The 20,910-nt window shown below is 44.7% G+C and overlaps 1 protein-coding gene across 1 annotated transcript in view; it reads left to right on the forward strand.

The window, feature by feature from the left end:
* Positions 1-7,149: 7,149 nt before the first annotated feature.
* The window catches only part of PSTPIP2 (proline-serine-threonine phosphatase interacting protein 2), a 64,585-nt gene continuing 50,824 nt past the window's right edge, over positions 7,150-20,910 (forward strand). The window contains exon 1 of the mRNA XM_090285569.1: positions 7,150-7,245. Coding sequence (XP_090141695.1) covers positions 7,213-7,245 — 33 coding nt within the window. The 5' untranslated portion in view covers positions 7,150-7,212. The remainder of the gene's footprint in view (positions 7,246-20,910) is intronic.

Here is a 20,910-nt window from a genome sequence, read left to right on the forward strand (position 1 = left end):
TTTCTTTTCCATATGCATATCCACCTTTTTAGTTCCATTTATTAATGGTTCCCCTCACTCCTACTTAACCTGTTTATTATGACACCTGTGTCCCATTTCATCCTTCCCCTTGTAGTATTGCTAAGCCAGAGCCCAGCCTATCCTATTGCAGCAAGGAATCTAGGGAAACAAATTTTGAGATTTGAATGTAATTTTGTAAATTAATCACTCACAGACTAGTGAAATAGACCTCACAGGTACCAAGGCTGTTCTCACCAAGCATACCTAAATACTCTGACTAGTGGCCTCCTGTGTGCCAGCCAGGTGGCTATCATAAAATGTTTTTTGTATAGTCTATCATTGGGGAATGGTAAATGTCTGAGAAAATTAATATTGATTCAGTAATATGCAGTCCATATTGAAATTTCCTCAGATATTTCAAGTATCTTCTACATTTTTTTAAAACTAGAACTTTGTCTATTTTAAAATTCTTTAGAACATTTGATCTTTTCACTATTTGCCATGACTTAATTTTTTGAGGAGTCAACTAGTCCTTTCGAACATTTTACATTTCGAATTTGATTGGGATCTCAAATCATATCCAGTATTTTGTTACTCAGATTGTTCCAGTTATGTCCGTTGTGGGCTCTTTCAGTTGGCTCCTGTGTTCTTTTGATGCACCCCAGTTCTCTGTGTGTGGGTGTGTTTTCTGAAACTACGAGATGCTCCAGGCTTAACTTATGTGTTTTCCTGATCCAGTCCTAGAAACAGTCCTGGTTAAGAGAGAGAAACATTAATTATTTGTTTTACTTACTTACGTATTCATTGGTTGATTCTTGTACGTGCCCTGACTGGGGATTGAACCTACAGCCTTGGTGTAACATGATGATGCTTTAATCAACTGACCTACCTGGCCAGGGCAATTTCTGTTTTTTTTTACCCCCACAAGTTCTCTATATACTGGATATGTCCTTTGTAAGACAAATCTATCATAAAGTTCCTTTTCTGTGACTTGCCCATTTGCTCTCGTTTGCCTCGTTTTTTAAGTTGAACTGTTGGTAGATTAGTATTTTTTGCCATTTTATCATTCATAGTTTTGATCTTTTTCTTAAGTCCCTTTAATATTTTCACATAATGAGGGTTTAGTGATAATGAGCTCCTTTAGGTTTTTCTTTTTGTCTGGGAAGCTCTGTGCCTTTCAAATTTATATGGTAGCTTTACTGAGTAGAATAGTCTTGGCTGTAGGTCCCTGCTTTTCATGACTTTGAATATTTCTTGCCAATCTCTTCTAGCCTGCAAAGTTTATTTTGAGAAAGATGACAGTCCTATGGGAAATCCCCTATAGGTAGCTTCTTTTCTCGCTGCTTTTAAGATTCTTTATCTTTAACCTTTGGCATTTTAATTATGCTGTGTCTTGGTGTGTTCCTCTTTGCTTCTGTCTTGTTTGGGACTGTTTTCTTCATTGAATTAGGTGAGTTTTCTACCGTTACTTTTTCAAATAGATTTCCAGTTTCTTGCTCTTTCTCTTCTGGCACCCCTATAATGCGAATGTTGAATCACTTGAAGTTGTCCCAGAGGTTGCTTATACTATCCTCATTTTGGGGGGATTCTTTCTTTCATCTTGTTCTGATTGGTTGTTTTTTGCTTCCTTGTTCCATACGATTGATTTGATTCTCAGCTTCGTTCACTCTGCTCTCATTCCCCTGTATATTATTTATTTTGATTAGTGTATCCTTCATTTCTGACTGGATCTTTTTTATGCTGCTTAAGTCCTAAGTTCCTTGAGCATCCTTATAGTTTATCTCCATTTAGTTTAGCTCTTTTTCTGTAGTGTTGATCTGTTCTTTCATTTGGGCCATGTTTCTTTGTCTCCTTATTTTGGCAGCCTCCCGGTGTTTGTTTCTATGTATCAGGCAGAGCTGCTTTGACTCCGTAACTTGGTAGTGTGGCCTAATGTAGGTGTCCTATAGAGTCCAGTGGCAGAACCTCTCCTATCACCCAAGCTGGGTACTTGAGGTGCGCCCTTGTGTGGGCTGAGTATACTTTTCTCTTGTGGTCGAGAACTGGTTGCTGTTGACAGATCAATGGGAGGGATTTACCCAGGCTAGTCAGCTGTAAGGATTGGCTATCACCACTGATCACCAACCTCTGCCCTATGTGGAGGATCAGGTGTGCAGGGGCAGCATGGTGGTGCTCTGATTACATCATCTAGCTGTCCACTGGGTGTTCTGGCCCTGGCGTGGTGCAGGGTGGTGCAGTCCAAGGTCAACCCCCACCTGTGTTCTGCCCGGGGCCACCCTGCCTAAGCGGTAAAGCATTCTGAGATGCCTACTACTCGTGCTGGGCATGAAGGTTCCTACGCAAAGCCAAGCTGTGAATCTAGGCTGGTGCTGCTAGTGCAGGGCCTGGGGCTCACTGAGAGGAGCTGTTGCTTGTTTGAGAGGATTTAGGAAGTTGTGAGGCATGAGCCAAGACCAGTCATTCATATGGAAAAGCAGCTTGGGTGGGCCTGTAAGTTGGGTGGGGCAGAGTCTGGGGATCTCCAAGGTGGGTCAAACAATATTAGCCAGGTTGATGGAGTCTCACATATGGCACCAGCTTGCCAGCTTTTGGGGGGAAGGTTTAGAAAAGGGACACTGGCTTCTCCTGGCCTTGATGCCAGACGTCTTTCAAGCTGCTACCCGGTGCTGGAGCTCAGAGGGAGTGAGTTATGTGTGGGTTCTTTGAGAGGAACTGCTTGGGGCTCCAGCAAGTTCTTCACCAACTCAATCCCTGCTGGTTTTTGCAGCCAGAAATTGTGAGGACTCACCTTCTTCCTGGTTACTGGTACCTTGGCTGGGGGGCTTGGTGGACTGGGACTCCTTGCTACCGAGATCCCTCCCAAATGTTTATCCACCACACGTTGGTGAGGAGCCAGCCTGTTCCACATCTGCGTCCCTCCTACCAGTCTGGATGTGGTTTCTTTCGTTGTCAGACTTCCATTCAACTCGATTACTAATGGTTCTCAGTGATGGTGGTTCTACATTTTAGTTGTAATTTTAATAATGGTTGTGTGAAGAGGCCAGCCATGAATGCTTATTCCGCCATTTGACGGGAGGTTGCCAATCTCTTAATGCCTTTTGATTAAAAAAAATAAAGCCCCCATATATAGTAGGCTGCCTTCTGTGATAGTAGATATACAAACTTTTCCATTTTAAACTATTTTGATCAGAGTTGGTTCTTACCTCGTTTTCACTTTGAATATCCAGATTTTGATGGTACCCACTCAATTCTTGCTTTGATCTATGACAGACCTCTTCACCCACCACACAGCTAATCTTTGGGCAATGAAGTCTCCTCAGTGTTTTTCTTGTATATTCTATTCCTGTCCTGTGCTGACCCTCTGCTCCATTCCTCAGTCTACTCAGCTTCTAACCTTAGTGACAAAATCCAGCCTCTCCACTTTCTGACATTGATTGCCACATTTATTTCTTAAATATTTTCAAAGTTTGGAGAGGGGGAGGGAGGGAGCAAAAGAGGGAGAGAAACATCCATTGGTTGCCTTCTGTCATTTGCACGCACCCCAGTGTGGGTAGAGCACAGTCTGCAGCCCAGGTTTGTGCCGTGACTGGGAATGAACCGGCGACCTTTAGGTTGCAGGACCACATCCAACCCACTGAGCCATGCCGGCCAGGACTGACTGGCATATTTAATAACAGCTTATTCCTGCCCTCTGGTGTTTTCAGACCAAGCCTCTGCTTGGCTAGGTCCTGGTCCTGGGGTCCCATCTGGCTTTAGCTAGTTGGTCAGTACCCCTGCCAGGTTTACCCCTGCTTCCTGGAAGGGACGGATCAGACTATGGGAACTAAAATAATTGGTATTGCTCTTAGGGATCAGAGTTCATTGAATTCTCTGGTTGGCTCCATCATCTAATCTATGAGAGTACATGAGAAAATACCCGTCTTGAGGTGCTTTGCAATCTTCTTGGGGAAGTAAGATATCCAAGAAGACTAGAAATTAGAGAAGAACATAAGGATATGTTATAGTAAGGGCTAGTTTATGTAATGAAGTTGAGAAGTTCTAGAATTATAAGAACTGGGGAGACATAGGGCTGTAGAAGGTGGGGAATGGCGATGAGGTGGGATTTGAGCAGGAGGAAGAATGAATGCATGAGCTAGGATGGGGTGGCAGGACAGGGAAGAGCCAGACTGGCATAGGGTGGGGGTGGAGCAGGAGGCTGGGGAATGAGATGGGAAAGGTCAGGGTAAGGCCAGGCTTAGGAAGGTCTTTTGAAGGACAGAGGCTTTGGGGGCTTAATTCTGATGGGCAATAGGGAAACTTGTTGGCTTTGTGAGGAAAGGAGAAACATGAAGAAAGCCATGTTTTAAGGGTGAAAGATTGTATGAGGTTTGATTGGGAGAGGGCAGGAGGAGGAGGAGGGCTGTAGAGACCAGGTTTTGGAAAGCATAAATGGAAATATCACTTCAGTGGGCATTTGTTATTTTTACTACCCACCACCCATTTATTCTATTTCAGTGATCAGGTGCCCAAATGCCTCTGGGGAAACCACCTCCATCCTCCATTGCTGAGAGTTCAGATGGATACAACTTTTCCGGACAGCAATTTGGCAATATATTTCAAGAACCTGAAAAATGTTTATATTTGACCTGTAATTCCACCATGACAAATTCTAACAAAAACTTATATAAAAGATATTTATCATAGTAATATTTCTAAAAGCATTAGGGAAATCCAAGGAAGTACATCCATTTGATGGGACATTATGCAGAAATTAAAATGATATTGGAAAGTTTGTTTTTAATTATTTGGGGTTTTTAATAAACTCACATGGTACAAATTCAGAGGCTTAAAAGGTCATGAAGTGAAAAGTTGGTCTCCCTTCTACGTCCCTAAGCCCCATCCCCTTCTCGGAGGGGATTTAAATTGTGTGTGTGTCCTTTTCCCTCCTCACCTTCCTCACCCAAATATATTTGATGATTGTTCCATATCAACACACAGGTAGCTTTCTCATTTTTTATGCTTTAGTATGATTTCATTGTCAAGATAGATCACAACATTCTGTGGTAATTATGGATGGACTTTTTAGTTGCTTCAAATCTAGAATAATGATGCTGCTATGGATAACTGCATGTATATTTCACTTTGTATGTGGGAATATATTTGGAGGGTAAATTCTTCAACGTGGAAATGTTGGGTCAAAAGATAGGTGCATGTGAAATTTTGATGACATGGTCAAATTTAACAAGATAATCAATTTTACATGCAAGAGTTGTCAGTTTTGGTCTGCACTGTGCTATCAAACTTTGTTAGAAAAATTCATTTAAGGACTTATGAAATATTTTTAAGTTAAAAAAGCAAAACTCCAAATGTTATGTACAGTGAGAACTTAACCATACAAATGTTTATTGGAAGAGATTATGCCAAAATATTAACAGGATATCTTAAATGTGCAGACTATTAAATTTCATTCCATAATTGCTGTAATATTGTTAATTTAACTTAGTAAAATGCCCCAAATTTGTCATAGACCCTTGAATACAGTGCACATTTTACTTGTCTTTTTACTTAAAACACCTGTCCAGGTGAAGAGCTTAATAAAATGAGAAATGAATATTTTCCAGCAGCTTCGACGAAATTTGCAATTTTCAGTCTTGCCACCAGGGAGCAGAAGAGTGTTAAAATGAGGCCTGAGCCTCGAAAATCAAGCACAATGTACCATGAAAGGTTGTTGAGACTGTCTAAGACTTAAAAATATATATTAAAACTTAGACTCTTGGATTCGCATCAAAAATATTTGTTCCAAAATCTCCAAAACTTCCAGGAGAAGCCTTGGTCCTGTCTTTGGCCCTTCAGCTTCTTTCCTCTCTCCCAGTTTGTACTATTTCTCACCCTTCCCGCTGAGGGTTAGCCTGTCTTCTGGTGCCCTCCATGTCTGCTGCCTCATGACGGCTTCCCCTCCTTCTGACTCAGCTGCTTTCCAAAGAGATGAATGACCAGATTGATGGATGCATGCCTTGAAGTCACCCAGGGCAGAGGCTACCTCTCCATCCTTGTAGTTGTGGGACTGGGGGTGGCATTACCAAGCAGAACATTTTAGCCATCCTCCAAATCATTTAGGCCATTGCTCTTTCACTGTCTGGACTGAGCTAGAATCTGTTCAAGAGGCAAACGCTTGCCTCTCCAGCTTTGGGGTTGTGTGCTCAGTCTTGGTACCCCTGACCTCCAGCCATCCTCTCCTTGATGAGTAGATGCGCCCCAGGAGTGATGTGTATCTTTGGCTCTTCAGAAGGGCAGCGCTTTAACCGAGTTCTCCCTTTAATCCGCTGTGATCTCCGGCTACTCTCATTCAGCCTCTCTGGGCTTCAGTTTTGACTCAGTACTTGGTCCCAGAGCGCCGTGTTACTGCAAAGCAGGGCTGGGTCCGATCTACCCTGGGACTTTTTATGAAGATGTTAACGAGAGCAGAGGAAGAGGAAGGAAGCTTTGGGCTCCTACTGCTGGAGTACGATGGGTGGGGGGGAGGGTCTTGAGAATGAGAAAAGGTTGGGGAGGAGCTGGGCTCCTGGATACCCTGTAAGGACCCCAGAAGGAGCCTAGAATCGGTCGTGGGGTGGGGGGGAGAGTATAAATGACCTTTCCGTGACTTTTAGACTAAAATTTGTCCCAGGGGTTGGCTCATCTTCAGCGGGGCACCTGTGGTCATGAACACGACTCCCCGCGGCGTCCGCACGTCACGCGACCGCTGACACTGCCCCTCTTAATACTTTTCGGGGCTGCCCCTGGGTCCACGCAGCCACCCTCTGATGAAGCGGGTCTCCTCCACTCACCGCACTGCCGAGTCTCGATTTCTCTATCTCGATTGGGTCGAGGGAGGACAGGGCTCGTCGGCAAGAACGGAGCCGAATTCGGACAGGCGACTGGACCAGTTCCTTCCAATCATCGGAGGCTTCCTGAAGAAGAGGCGGCATTTAGCGCTCGCTCGTTGACAGTTGCGCGACGCCGCGGGGCTTTAAATCGGTCTGGGTCAGGGCTTCAGGTGCCTGCCGGGCGGGAGGCGGCACCGAGACGCGGCTGTTGTTACGGGCGTGGTTTAGGACCGTGGGCGGACCTCGCCGTGGGCAGTGAGACTCGGGAGTTGAGCTGCGGGACCGCGGACAGTGACCGCCAGGCCTCCCTGCGCGCACTGGCACTGACGCTGCTCCGCTCTCCTCCGCACCCGCTGAAGCTCCGGCCATGACGGGCACCCTGTTCAAGGGGAACTTCTGGGTAAGTCTGCGGGGCAGGCGGGCTGCCGATCGCCGGGCTCTGGACTAGTCCGGGACGTCGCGCAGGCAGGCGCCCCAGCCCGGCGCCACTCCGGGACTTAGCGCTGGGCCGCGCTCGGGTCCGGCGGCTCAGGGGCAGAATGGGAGGCGGACGCCCGGTTGAGGTTCCCACCCTGCCCCCGCGTCCGCCAAGTCCCCAGGTCAGGTTCCCCGGTCCTCCCCACCCCTCTTTGCCGCCCATGCCCCCTGCAGCGCGTACTACCGCGGAAGGGTGTAGCTGCGTTGGGGTCCCACAGAGTTGGGACATCCACCCCTCGTCTCACAGACGAAACCGATACCCTAAAGGGAGGAGCGACCTGGCTGGGAGAATCGCCGATGGTTCCGGAGACTGCGAGCGGATTTGGGGGAACCTGGGGTCGGGGACCTGGGGTGAGCTTCGCCAGGCTGACAGTAGCAGTCACCCCCAGGGTATGGCCTTTCCAGGTTCACTGAAACGTACAGCCTGTCAGAGCCACGTTAGCTGAGACTTCCCCCTGCAGACTCTAGAGGGGTTCTCTTGCAGAAGCTTTATTCCATCCTGTAGCCCTGTTTCCTGAGCCCCCGCACAGAGGGAGGCCAACTCATGTGAGACTCTATGAGCTGATGGGGGCATCCAAACCCAGTAAGACCAGAAGTAGGAAGCAGCAGGTCTGCCTGCCTCTGCCCTCTGTCCAGTCTTCTCACTCCCCACGTGCCCCTGAAGGGTGTGTACCCCTTCGCTTAGAGGAAATACCCTCATCCCTTTAAGGCAGGAGCAGGAAGTCAGCACACCTCAAACTGACCTTTGGCTGCCAAGTGGCCCCAGCTCCTTAGTTGGGACCCTGCTTGCCCTCCATTTAGCTTCACAGCCCCCTGTCCCCTATCATGGGCTGCTGGGAGGAGAAACCTGGCTCTGTAGCCTCAGGGACAGTTTATTCTCTGTCTTGTGAAGTCCCTTTTCCTAGGGTTTTTGAGGTTCCCTTGGGACACTGCCTACCTGTTGGGGGCAGGGCTACGGCCCCTCATTCACAGAGAGGGTGAATGACCTTGCAGCTGACACTGCCAGGAGGCCTATTCAGGTAGAATATAGGACTTTTGGGTCCCCTGATAAGCATTATGGAAAAAAACAGGGCAGAGAGACCTGCCTCCCTGCCTCCCACCCCCAAAGTGAGACACCCACTTTTCAGATCTTCACCTAGATGTTACCTCTTCAGGAAAACCTTGATAGCACCCAATAGGTTCTGTCTGCTTTTCACCTGGCACACATTCTGGTCCTTCTTAGCATTCATTAGTTTATGGTTTTGAATTTGGGGCCCGCAAACATGTGAGCACCTGTGGACAGGTACTGTGCTGGCTTTCAATGCCGCTGCCCCTGACACAGGCTGACATACCAGGGGTGCTCTGCAAATAGTTGCTGAATGAGCAAAGTGTGTCTGTAAGGCTGACACGGCACGTGAGGGGTAAGAGCTGCAGCCTCCTCCTCAGAGGGCTCCCAGGCCACAGTAAGGCAGCCCCCCAGCTGTTCCTGATACATACTTGCAGGAGTCATTAAGGGAGGGAACAGAAATAAGGTCTGATTGGGACTTTGGCTAGGTAATGGTCTGGGGGAGAGAGTTTCTAGGTTTATACTTTCAGAAGGTATCTGAGATCCTGAGAGGTAGTTTGTAAAGGTTATCTTCCCATCTCTAATTTCCTGTGATGCTTTATGTCAAATAATAAAGACAATAATAGCTAATATTGCTGTACACAGAGTCTGTGGAAAACCTGTTCTAAATGCTTTACCCACGGTACTCATTTAAGCCTCACAACTACCCTGTGGTGGTAGCTAACTTACTATCCCATTTTACAGATGAGGAAACTGAGTGGCAGAGAGGTTAAGCAACATTCTGAAGGTCCTTGGGCTGTTAAATAGTAGAGCAGGACTCCATGGACCAAATGCTTAATGAGTACCTCAAGGAGGGTGGCATGCAGCAAAGTGTCTGTCCCAGCATAGCTGTCCACACATCTGTCTTCCATGGCAGTGCCTGAGGAAGTTGGTGGGTCACCATTGGGCCTTCATGTGAATACAGTATTCCCTCACTTATCGTGGGTATTATGTTTTAGACACACCCCCCCCCCCCCGCGACAGGTGAAAATCCGCGAAGTAGGAACCTTATATTTATTTTAGTATTTATATGTGTTTTAAAGCTTTATAATCCCTTCCCACACACTTATAAACCATTCCCAGTCCCTTATTAACCTTTCCCAGTCCCTTATTAACCTTTTCCACACTTTTATAAACACTACTTATGTTCTTAAACACATTCTACACTCTTAAACCTACGTAACTTTAACAACATACGTATACAGTACTGCAAAATCCAGCGGTATAGCGAAAAATCCACGATACATAATTAAATACAATACTTTTAAAAATCCCGCAATACAGTGAGGCCACGATAAGTGAACCATGGTACAGAGAGGGATTGCTGTATAGCTTTCTCCTCCAGCTCCAACCATGAGCTCCTGGAGGGGTGTCACCATCAGCTGGGCCCTCAGCACCTGCCATACTGCCTCGCACTGGATGCTCATGGGTCAGGCAGATGGGAGAGTCAGCCAGGACTTGGGAAGAGATGGGCAGAAGGGAAACTGTTGGGGACCTCAGGGGCTGCCTCTGAGGCTTTCACACTCTCAGCGGGTACAGAGGCAAGGCTGTTGAGAGTACCGAGGGGCTGGCAATAACCTTCACGAGAGGGCTGTGATTGGGTAAGGTGGGAAAATTTGAACACGTAAGTCAGTATCAGCTGACTGAATTTAATTCATATTCATTAAATGCCTTCTCTGTATAAGGCACTCTAATGGAGAGGGCACTGGCAGGATAAGACCACCACCTTGGTTAGAAGGTAACTTCTCATGAGGAAACGAGGCTTTGTCCTTGAATCCCTGGCCTCCAGATGTGGAGGAGGAAGGGGTAGGGAGTAGGGAGAGGCCAAGAGGGGCCAAGGAAGCTGGGCCTGGAGTGGAAGGGGTCTGTCTGTTCCAGGGTGGAGGCCATAGGGAGGGGGAGAGACGAGACGGGTGGGATGAGCCGCAGAGGGTGGAAGAAGTCAAAGCCACAGGACAGGGCTGCCAGTTGCACGTGAGCAGTAGGGAACAGGAAAGGAGGGCTCGTGTAAGATGAATTTGAGAATGAGTTGCGGGCCCCAGAAATAAGGAAGTTAGGAGGAGGAACTGGTTTGTGGAGAGAGGAGAAGGAGGTGGAGGAGGAGGAGGCAGATGCGATATGAACAGTACCTAACCACAGGGCCAGGGCCAAAGCCCACAGCATCCTGAAGCCCCCACTCCCCAAGCCCTCGGCCCCCAGCACCGTGCCAGGGTTGCTGGGTTTGGGGAAGTCTTGGAGAGGATGAGCTGGGGAGGGGACAGCGTGCCAGGTGGCAGGGTTTGGAAGTAGTTCGGTGTTCAAACAACCAGCTCAAACATGTCAGTGAGTACTTTCTGCTGACTGGTAGTCAACATTTTAGGTTTGAGGGGTTTGTGACGACAGCTCCAGCCCCTTGGAAATGGGGTCCAGGCGAGTGAGTGCACGGAATTGCATGGAGTACAGCAGTGTCATCAGTTACGGCTGAGTCTCTCGGGTGGACTGGCCAGGTTCAAGTCCCAGATCTGCCCTTTACTAGCTGGGCACCTTAGGCAGTCACTTCAAACCACCCTCCTACCGCGAGCCTTAGTTTTCCCGTGTATGAAAAATGGGGATAATAATAGTGTCTACCGTTGCGAGGACGGAATTAGAGATTAGTACAGAGGCTGGCGCATAATGAGCACTTGTGGTTGTCAGCTATTCTCAGAACTGAGGTGACAATTCAAGGAAGTGGAAGACAGTCCCTCAACTGAGGAGAAAGAATGAAGATGTAAGAAATCCCCAAAGAAGGATTCTTTGTGAATGCCGGTGTTTAGGCCGGAGAGGCGCAAAGGAAGAGAGGCAGAGACATAGGGCTACACCAGGAAAGAGCCATCACAGGCCCAGGAGAGGGACATTCCCCTGGCAGTTGAGAGGCCAATGGTCAAATTAAGTAGATGTTCTCAAAAAGGTATGAGTCAGCACATACTTCATAAACAATTTTATTCAAATATTCCATGGAAATGTTTTATGTAAAGGAAGCTTTTGGTGGACCTGTCTGAGAAGGAGAATATTGTGTTCTTTCAAACGGGAATTGTCCCCATCTGAGTTTGCGTGACAGGAAGCACTGCCGTGTGTTGTTTCTCTCCCTACGCGTATACCTTCTTCGTGGCAGTGTGGTTCTGCGGTGCTTATAATTTGTCCCGGTTAATAAGGAAGGTATCTTGTTAGAATAAGACAGACAGTGACCATGGCTTTGCTTTGCAGAGCTCCAGGGAAGTGGAAGTAGAGGAAAAATTACTGTCTTTGGCACGATCAGACACAAGTGTCTTTCAGATGTGGACATGCACAGGGCCCTGGAGAGCCTGCTCCTGAACAGTTAGATGTCCTCCCATCCCAGGAGAGTCCTGCGCTACTCACTTGTGTTTGAGGTCCAGCCTGTCCCTGTATGTCTCTAGATTTTATTTTGACCCAGCCTTACTCATCATGTTCAAGGCTCTCAGTTCAGACCAGCCTCCTAGCCCCGGTGCCAGCACTCTCCCCGCACCCCTGCAGCGGCAGAGAGCTTTGGGGGGATGTGGGGCTAGCTGAGCTTGCTCCACGCTCCAGGGCTGTTCCTCTGCTCCAAACCTTTGACCAGTTTGGAATCTTGTCATTCTGGGGCCTTACCAGAGCTTAAGCTGGTTCTGAATCTGGCTTTGCTCCTTAACTTTCCTCTATACAGAGTGGGAGCCTCCATTAAAATAAATAAATAAACAAAGAAGAAAACAGGTTATCATATAGACCCCTCAGGCTGACCGTATGTGCTATTTTATACAATGTTTAGGGTGTTGCTTTAATTTTTTAAAAATGTTCTTTCTTGGAAACTGGTTCTCTAGAAACACACCACGAAAGCTATTTTCTATTATCTGGCCTAGTGACAAAATGAAAGGTAAAGTCATTGATCATTGCCCTTCTCCAATTTATGCTTCTTAGGACAGCCAGTAGGATATATCTTTAAAATAATTACCAAAATCTTTTTTTCTTGTTTTATCTTCTTAAAAATTTAATAAGAAAGGCATAGGCACTATCTTTTAAGGAAAATAAATTCTTATTGAGATACATGAAATAAAATCTGAACAAGTACATAGACATAAAGGGTTTTGGCTGGGAAGAATTAACAAACTTATTAAAAATTAGATAATGCAAGCATGGGCTCTAAAAATCCAAACAGTTCCAAAAGGTTTACCATGAAGAACAATGCAGTCACTATTTATGTTTCCACAGCATGTAAAGATTATTAATTTCAAAACTAAGTAGCATACAGGGTGGGGGTAAAAGTAGGCTTACAGTTATGAGTACGCAAAACCGAGCTGGTTCTTTTATTATTATTTATTTTTTATTGTATTGTTTTCCATAGAAACAACCGTAAACCTACTTTTGTTCCATCTGTATTATGATTAGATACTCATTCTCCTTTTTCCTGTACTTTCTAATTGCTCTTGGGGTGAGGGTATTATTCACCTTTATCAGAGAGTTTGTTAATTTTTTTCCTTGGGGAAGAGAGTTTATTCACAGATTGGACTTACATAGTGAATGCAGAGCTCAGAGTTTGGTGTCTTAGATACCCATTATGGAAAGGCCTGAAAGTATATGTAATACATGCATAGATAAACACATATAGTTAAAATACATTCTAAAGTAAAAAAGGTTTAATGTGTGCAAAACTTGGTGTTTATAGATGCATGTTGCTATGTGGATTTTTCTGGTAAAAGCATCAATAGATTTCATCAGACAGTCAAAGCAAAATATTGGTTATATCCAAGTACATACACTATCCAAAGCATCTCTATGTGTACCTAATGGATAAATTTGCAATTATTATCTTTTAAAGATTTTATTTATATATTTTTAGAGAGAGGGGAATGGGGGGAGACAGAGAGGGAGAGAAACATTTATAGGTTGCCTCTCACACGCCCCCAACTGGGGACCTGGCCAGCAACCCAAGCATGTGCCCCGACCCAAGCATGTGTCCCGACTAGGAATCGAACTGGCAACCTTTCAGTTCTCAGGCCAGCGCTCCATCCACTGAGCCACACAGAGCTGCAGTTAATTTTTAATATTCTTTTATAAAAAAGAATTTATTTATAGATAAGGGAAAGGAGGGAGAAAGAGAGGGAGAAAACCACTGGTGTTCAAGAGAAATATTGATTGGTTGCCTCCCGCACACCCCCAACCTGGGACCTGGCCTGAAACCCAGGCATGTGCTCTGACTGGAAATTGAACCTGTGACCTTTCAATTTGCGAGATGATGCCCAACCAACTGAGCCACACCAGCCAGGGCTAAATGTAACCAGAACATCCATTTGTGTACATATTTTGTTATAACATTTAAATTTCAGTATTAATGAAAAACTCATCTTGAGTAGGAAATGGCTGACATTTTTCTTTCCTTACCTGTACTAGAAATCTCCAGCTTTAACAAAAAAGGAGCTTTAAATAAGAGGAGCTGTTGGTTAACTTCATAGAATGCCACTGTAATTTTAAAAAATACCAAGCTATTAAAAATTTCCAACTAAATAAATGAGGGTGCTTTAAGTTAAGATATTGTGGTCATGAATTTAAAAACTTAACGTATTATGAAAATCCATGAAGACTGCAGAACCTTGTGAGCTTGCTCCAGAAGTTAGGCAAGCAGGTATTTCAGACTCCCGCGCTCAGCTAGCTGCTGTGAGTCTTACAAACCTCCCGCGAAGCTTTGTAACCTGCCTCAGAGTCATGGGCTTTTGTCTGTGTGAAAAAGTAAGAAAATCAGATTTCCCAAAGACACAGTAGACTGCTGGCTGGTTTGCTTAAACCCACTTTTTGGGTTTTGCTTTATCTTACTTTGGTGCATTTGTGCCTGAAGGTTAGATAAGAGTCAAGTAGGAGATTTCCAAGAAGGAGGTTTGTTCTTCGTGAGAACAGGAAAGCTTTTCTCCAGTTGGGTTCAATGATCCTGTTCTAAATTCTTTGCATCATTTGTACATGTAAGGACAGCACAGGGCAATTATAAACCTCTTTGAACAGATTCCTAACATTTATCACTGTCTATCTTTGGGAAGAATCAGAAAGCCTCAGAGCTCACTGTTCAGATATGGCATTGCTATCAGTAATGTTTACTTAAGTGTTCATTTTAAGTACAGTATTCCCTCAATTATCGTGGGTATTAAGGAATAGACCACCCCTGTGACAGGTGAAAATCCACGAAGTAGGAACCTTACATTTATTTTAGTATTTATATATATTTTAAGGCTTTATAAACCCTTCCCACACACTTATAAAGCATTCCCAGTCCCTTATTAACCTTTCCCATTCCCTTATTAACCTTTTCCACACTTTTATAAACACTACTTATGCTCTTAAACATATTCTACAGTCTTAAACCTATGTAACTTTAACAACATGCATATACAGTACCACAAAATCCCATTATATAGCAAAAAATCCGTAATAATTAAATATAATATTTTTAAAAATCCCGTGATACAGTGAGGCCACGATAAGTGAACCGCGATATAGAGGATATAGAGAGGGACTACTGTAAAGCACTCACTGTGTGTGGGAATCTGTATTTTGGAGGTGCTTGATCTAGCTACAAAGAAAAATTAGAAGTTTATTATAAAATGCTCCTAGAAGTCTTAATTGCGGTTATTATTTTAAAAAACTGTAATGTTAGACAAATATGCATGGAAGTAATTAAGGCACATCATTATTGTAGTTTAATTGTTGTATATCATAAAATACATTTTGTTTTTACTGTGTTTTTACCGAATGATCTATTCCTCATCCCAAGGCCAGTGTGAATAAAATTAGGTTAAATGTGACATGTGGGATTGTAGTCTCTTAGAATTTGTTTTGTCCATTTTATTTTATTGAACAGTGTCTATTTCTTTGGTTGTCCTGTTTGAAGCAAAAGGACAAATAAACCATGGCCAGCAAAAAACTAAACAAATAAACAAAATACCCCCAAATAACAACACCCCCTTCCATATGACCACTGCATTAGCATTGACCAAGTCACACTGGATTGCTTTAGTGGGTTAGAAACCAACTGAAGATTTTGTTTTTCAACAGAAATTATGGCAGCTAGATATTTGTGAAGGTAAAATGAAAGAGTATTCCTCGATATTTAAATGCTATATTTATTTGCTATTCTTTTTTTTAAGGCTGCAATGATATTAAATATTTTTTTTCCAGATAGACTGTTCATTTTTGAAACATATTATCATTTGTTTATGGGGGTAAATTCCAGTTTCAAGTGTTTTCTATAAATTTCCAAGAATGGCACTAAAAATTCTACCTATCCCAATGACATCACTGTTTTTACAACCATTATTTTATTTTTGTCACCTGTCTCTTTGTTGTTATATCCAAGATATCATTTACCAAATACAATGTCGTAAAGTTTTTTTGCCATGTTTTCTTCTGAAGTTTTATTGGTTTAGGTCTTACATTTAGGTTCTGATCCACTTTCAGTTAGTTTTTATATATGATATTAGATAAGGTACCAGTGCGTGAATGCTGCCCGGTATGGGAAATACATGGTTGACCAGGTCAGGACATCAGCCAGCTGTTCCAGGAACCAGCATGTAGCAGGCGACAAGGGAAGAGTGCTGATTTAGGTTAGAATGAACATCAGTTACGATCAGACAGGTACAGATGTTTGCAGAAAGCCCAAGTTTAGCTTGCAAGACAGGCAGCGGTCACATCACGGAACAGTCTCTCCTCCACAGCACCCTTGTCAAAAATCATGTGAGGCTTTATTTCTGGGCTTTCTACTCTGTTCCATTGTTCTGTATGTCTGTCTTTATGCCAGTGCCACACTGTTTTGATTGCTATAGCTTTGCAAGCTTTGGAATCAGGTAGTGTGAGTCCTCTAGTTTGGTTCTTCTTTTGCGAGATTGTTTGGCTCTTCAGGATCCTTTGAGATTCCATATGAATTTTAGGACGAATTTTCTATTTCTGCAAATTATTCACTTTTATCAGAGACATTTTTTTAAAAAAACACTCCAGTATACCAGGTAGTTTTAAAAATCCTCCCCACCCTTGTCCCCCTTTGGACACCCCTTTGTGGAGCCCTCTGCCCCCATCCCAGTCTCCACAGGTTACCTTCCAGGCCTGCCACCCAGCTGTCATCCTGCACTGCCCTTCAGTGCTCTCTTCAGTCGGAGCCACTGTTGTCCAGATCCCATGTCATCTAAAGAGCTTTAAAACCATAAATCAATGATAAAAATATCGCTCACCTGTGTGAATTCCTCCAATGGCCTCCCTTGGAGCCTGAACATCTGACCGTGGCTTACCAGGCTGTGCCTGACCTAGTCTAGCTGGCCTCTCTGCTCTTGCCACTCACCATCTCCTGCTCCCTTACTCAGCTGCAGCACTCCGAAGTCAGTTTCCAAATAATGAATTATAATTATTGTTTCCAACTACCCAATTGGCTTGCCTTTGCTGCCTGTTCCCATGGCATCCTGTGCCCATACGACAGTCTACAGTACTGTAAGTACCTCTCTACCTCCCTCCCATCAGACTGTAAGCTGCATGAGGTGTGCCTGGCCTGACCAGCACTGTGCCTCTTGCAGCTAGCATGGTGCCCGGCATGTAGTCGACACTCAACAAATGGCAAAGTGAACAAATGAAGACGCAGTGAGACCTATATGCAGCAGTGAACGGAGGCTACTCATTCAAGTGAACACAGTCCTTGCCCTCCCTTTAGACTGAAGTGTCATTCCACGGTTGTAAAGAACCTGTTCCCCTATGACTTCATGGCTGGTCATCTTGTAGGTGGGAAAATGACATCATCAAGGTTGGGTTCCAGCTCCACCAGAAGAAGCCCCATACCCAACGGAGGGGCAGGAGGGGCACAGCACCCATGTAAAGAGCAAAACCCATTTACTTTGTGCTCACCATCTGGTGAGAGATCCTGTGTCCAACAGAGAAAATACCACAACTGGTTGAAGAGGGAAATGTTCTTCCCCAGGCGTGGTGGGATCTCAGGCAGTTCAGCGCAGGTATCTGTGAGGTAGAGAGCGCCAGCGCTGTGGTAGCTGCTCTGGGTCATGGAGAGAAGCACACACAACTCACAGTTTAGAGATAATTACCTACTAAAAGAGGTGAATCACATATGCTATTTTAAAATAATAGTTTTTAGTCCTGGCTGGTGTGGTTCAGTGGATAGAGCACCAGCCTGTGAACTGAAAAGTCACTGGTTCAATTCCCAGTCAGGGCACATGCCTGGGTTGCAGGCCAGGTCCCCAGCTGGGGGTGCATGAGAGGCAACTGCTCTGTGTGTCTCTCACACATGGATGTTTTTCTCCTTCTCTTTCTCCCTCCCTTCCCCGCTCTTTAAAAGTAAATAAATAAAATATTTTAAAAAATAATAGTTTTTGATATTAATACAATAAAATTGAGGAAATTTATAATCTATTATTAGTAATTTGGTACTTTCTCCAATTTTTTCCTCTATGCATAGTTGTAATTTAGTGTATTATTTTATATTCCATTGTTTCAATATAATAAATATAAGCATAATATTAATACCATAAGTTTATTTCCTCTGTTGCTGTTTACTTTTCCTAACAATTTTTTAAAAAATAGGGTATGACGTTACTATTCTTTTGCTATGGCATTTATGTAATTTCCAGATTTTTTAAATAATAAATAATGTTGTGATACACATCTTTGTTCATACAGGGTATTTAAAAATTGAGTATCTATTTCTGGAAACTTGTGAAAGTTGTCACTGCCTAGCCGTTTTACGATGTTTCTCCAATAAAATCACACTCTCTTTCCACAATGATAATTTCATCCCTTTTCCACTCTACGCAGCCCTCCCCTGCCCTCCCACATTTTCACTCTGTTTTGATGATCTTGCCTAATACTCTGTTATGAAACCAGTTATCCGCTGGTGAAAACTCATTTACATTCTACATAAATAGAGTTAAGTTTGGCCCCAAGTAACAGAAAAACCCAAAACAACAATGGCCTAGACAAGGACAATGTTTATTCCTCTCTCATGTACACGAAGTCCCCAGCAGATCAGTCCAGGGCTGGCATGACCATCCTTGGTGTCAAGACCCACGCTGCTGTCTGGTTACTCTAACAGTCCCTGGTCCAATGCTTGGCACACAATCAAGTCAAAGTAATAGCAGTTGAATAACTAAAAGTAGCATTCATTAACAGTAGAACATTTAAAAATTTCTAATATATAGAACCAAACTGATTTCCTAAGGGGGAGATATATTCTCTGGGTCCCTAATAATATCTGATACCAATTTCACAGCATTAGCCATTCTAGTTTTTTCCCCTTCTCATTCAATCAGCAAAAATGGGTGCCGTACTGAACTTTCCTTTGTGCTTTTAATGAGGAGGGAGAGTGAACATGTTTATCTTTTTCCCCCCTTTTTATTGAATTTATTGGGGTGACACTGGTTAACAAAATATACATGTTTCAGGTGCACAGTTCTACAAGACATCATCTGTACACTGTATCGTGCGTTCACCACCCCAAGTCAACTCTCCATCCATCGCCATTTATCCGCCCATACACTCCTTACCTCCTCTACCCCTCCAACCACACCCCCTGACAGTCACCATACTGTTGTCCGTGCCCATGAGTTTCTTTCTCCTTTTTTATTTTTTGCTCAATTTCCCCTTCCCACCCCCAACCGCTCAGTCTGCACTGAACACTCAGTTACTATTTTTAGTTTTTTGCACTTGAGTATGGTTTGAGTGTTATTCTATTTTTCATTGTTCTTGTGTCTGAGCCCTTGGGTGTTCTGACATTTGTGGAGCCAGCGATCGGTGTGGACCTCTGGTCAGGAGAAGATTAACCCCTGTCTCAGGGAGCCTACACTCTGGTTACGGGGCAAACACACGGATGACAGTAGCTGGGAATAGGCTGACCTGCTCTCCTCACACTAACAGGTGTGGGTTCACTGGGTGAGTTCTATGTGGGAAAAGTCCCTAAGAAGCACTAAGAAAGCACTGGGCATATGATAAGATGGGGACATCTGTTTCTAGAACACCTTGAGGGGGAGAGTATGGCATGGCAAGGGACTGGCATGAATACTTGAGTAAGCTGCTTAGGGGAGGGGCACCAAGACCCCACCCCACCTGAAGGTCTTGCTTGCGTGGAAATAGCTGATAGCTTGGCTGCTCTCTGAGGGGTGGGTTTAGGTTGACTTTTGAACTTAGTTTTGCTGAGCAGTGGATGCAAGGTGACCTGCCAAGAAAATGGTCACCATGCTCTTTCCTCTCCACTCTTGCCCTGCAGTGCTGTGTGTCTACTCCCATTGGAAGACTACATTTTCTATTTAAAGGACAGCTGCTTGAAGTGACAGGTTCACAAGTGGCCACAAATGTCTGAAAACCCTAAAAATACCAATATCTAAATTCCTTCACTGCTTCAGGCTGAGGTCGCCCAGCCTCCTGGAATCTGCTCTGAGGATATATCCTTTGTTATCAAATGCAGACACTAAGCTTCTTTCATTCCTAGAGATCCAGGTTCTGAACTAGGGGTCCAAAAAGACCTAAGTTCTCCAGAATAAAAAGTATTTACTTCAGCCCTTGGTTAGCACTTCTGCTGAATGGCCATATCTGGACAGCTGACCAGTCCTATGGGCTGTCTGTCCCCATCTCAGGCTTCCTCATCTCCCTGTCCTATGTTAGCACCTACCTGTTTAATCAGGGTTTCCACAAATTCCCTGATCTTAAGAGTGGTTGGCCTTGATTCTGACTAGGCATGGCCCAGGGCCATTGTCTTAGCCAGCAGGTCTTTCCTTGGCTAACCATCTCCCTGGGCAGCATGGGCAGGAGTCTAAGAGGGACCCTGGTCCTCCTCCCAGGTGTCTTCAGCTCTGACTGAAAGGGAGCAGATGTGCTGCCAGTGTGGGCACCTGCCTGTGAGTCACACTGTCCCTTGTGCAGAAACTGAATTGACAGGCGCCAGGGCCAAAGGGCTCAGCCAGGTGCAAGCCCAGGGCCAAAGTCCTGTGGGAAGGGTTTCAGATGGGGAAACTGGAAGCCTGAAAAGACCAGAGGGCCCCAGAGAGGCTGAGTGTACAAGAGGGCAGCCATTCAGACTGAATTGAGATGATCAGGAGAGAACAGGAAGAGGGGAGGGAGAGGCCACCAGCCAAGGGCAGTCGCAGCCCTCCTGGCTCTGGCTGTGTGTCACTTGGAGTCTGCATGCCACTCCACCTCAGACAACATTCAGTGACTTGCCCAAAGCCACACAACTAACTACTCTGGGCTTGAGCTTCCTGTCGTGCAGTGAGGATGATAATGTCTGGGCAGCCCAATTTTAGGCTGTGCCCCAGATGATAAAATTGATTACAGGGTTACAGTTGTGTTAAGGAGGTAGCATTGGCAGTAATGCACTAGTACGTCAGAATCGTAGGTTTCATTGCAGTTAAGTTAATTTAAAAAATGAAGATAATGAACGGAAATGGTGAGGGGAAACCATTGTAAAAATGTTAAGGAATTTTTAGAATGAGAGAAGTAACATATGTGTAACTTTAAAAGTAAAGA

This window comes from Furipterus horrens, unplaced genomic scaffold (genome assembly GCF_987537825.1).
Source record: "Furipterus horrens unplaced genomic scaffold, mFurHor1.1.pri manual_scaffold_8, whole genome shotgun sequence".
Taxonomy (NCBI): Eukaryota; Metazoa; Chordata; class Mammalia; order Chiroptera; family Furipteridae; genus Furipterus; species Furipterus horrens.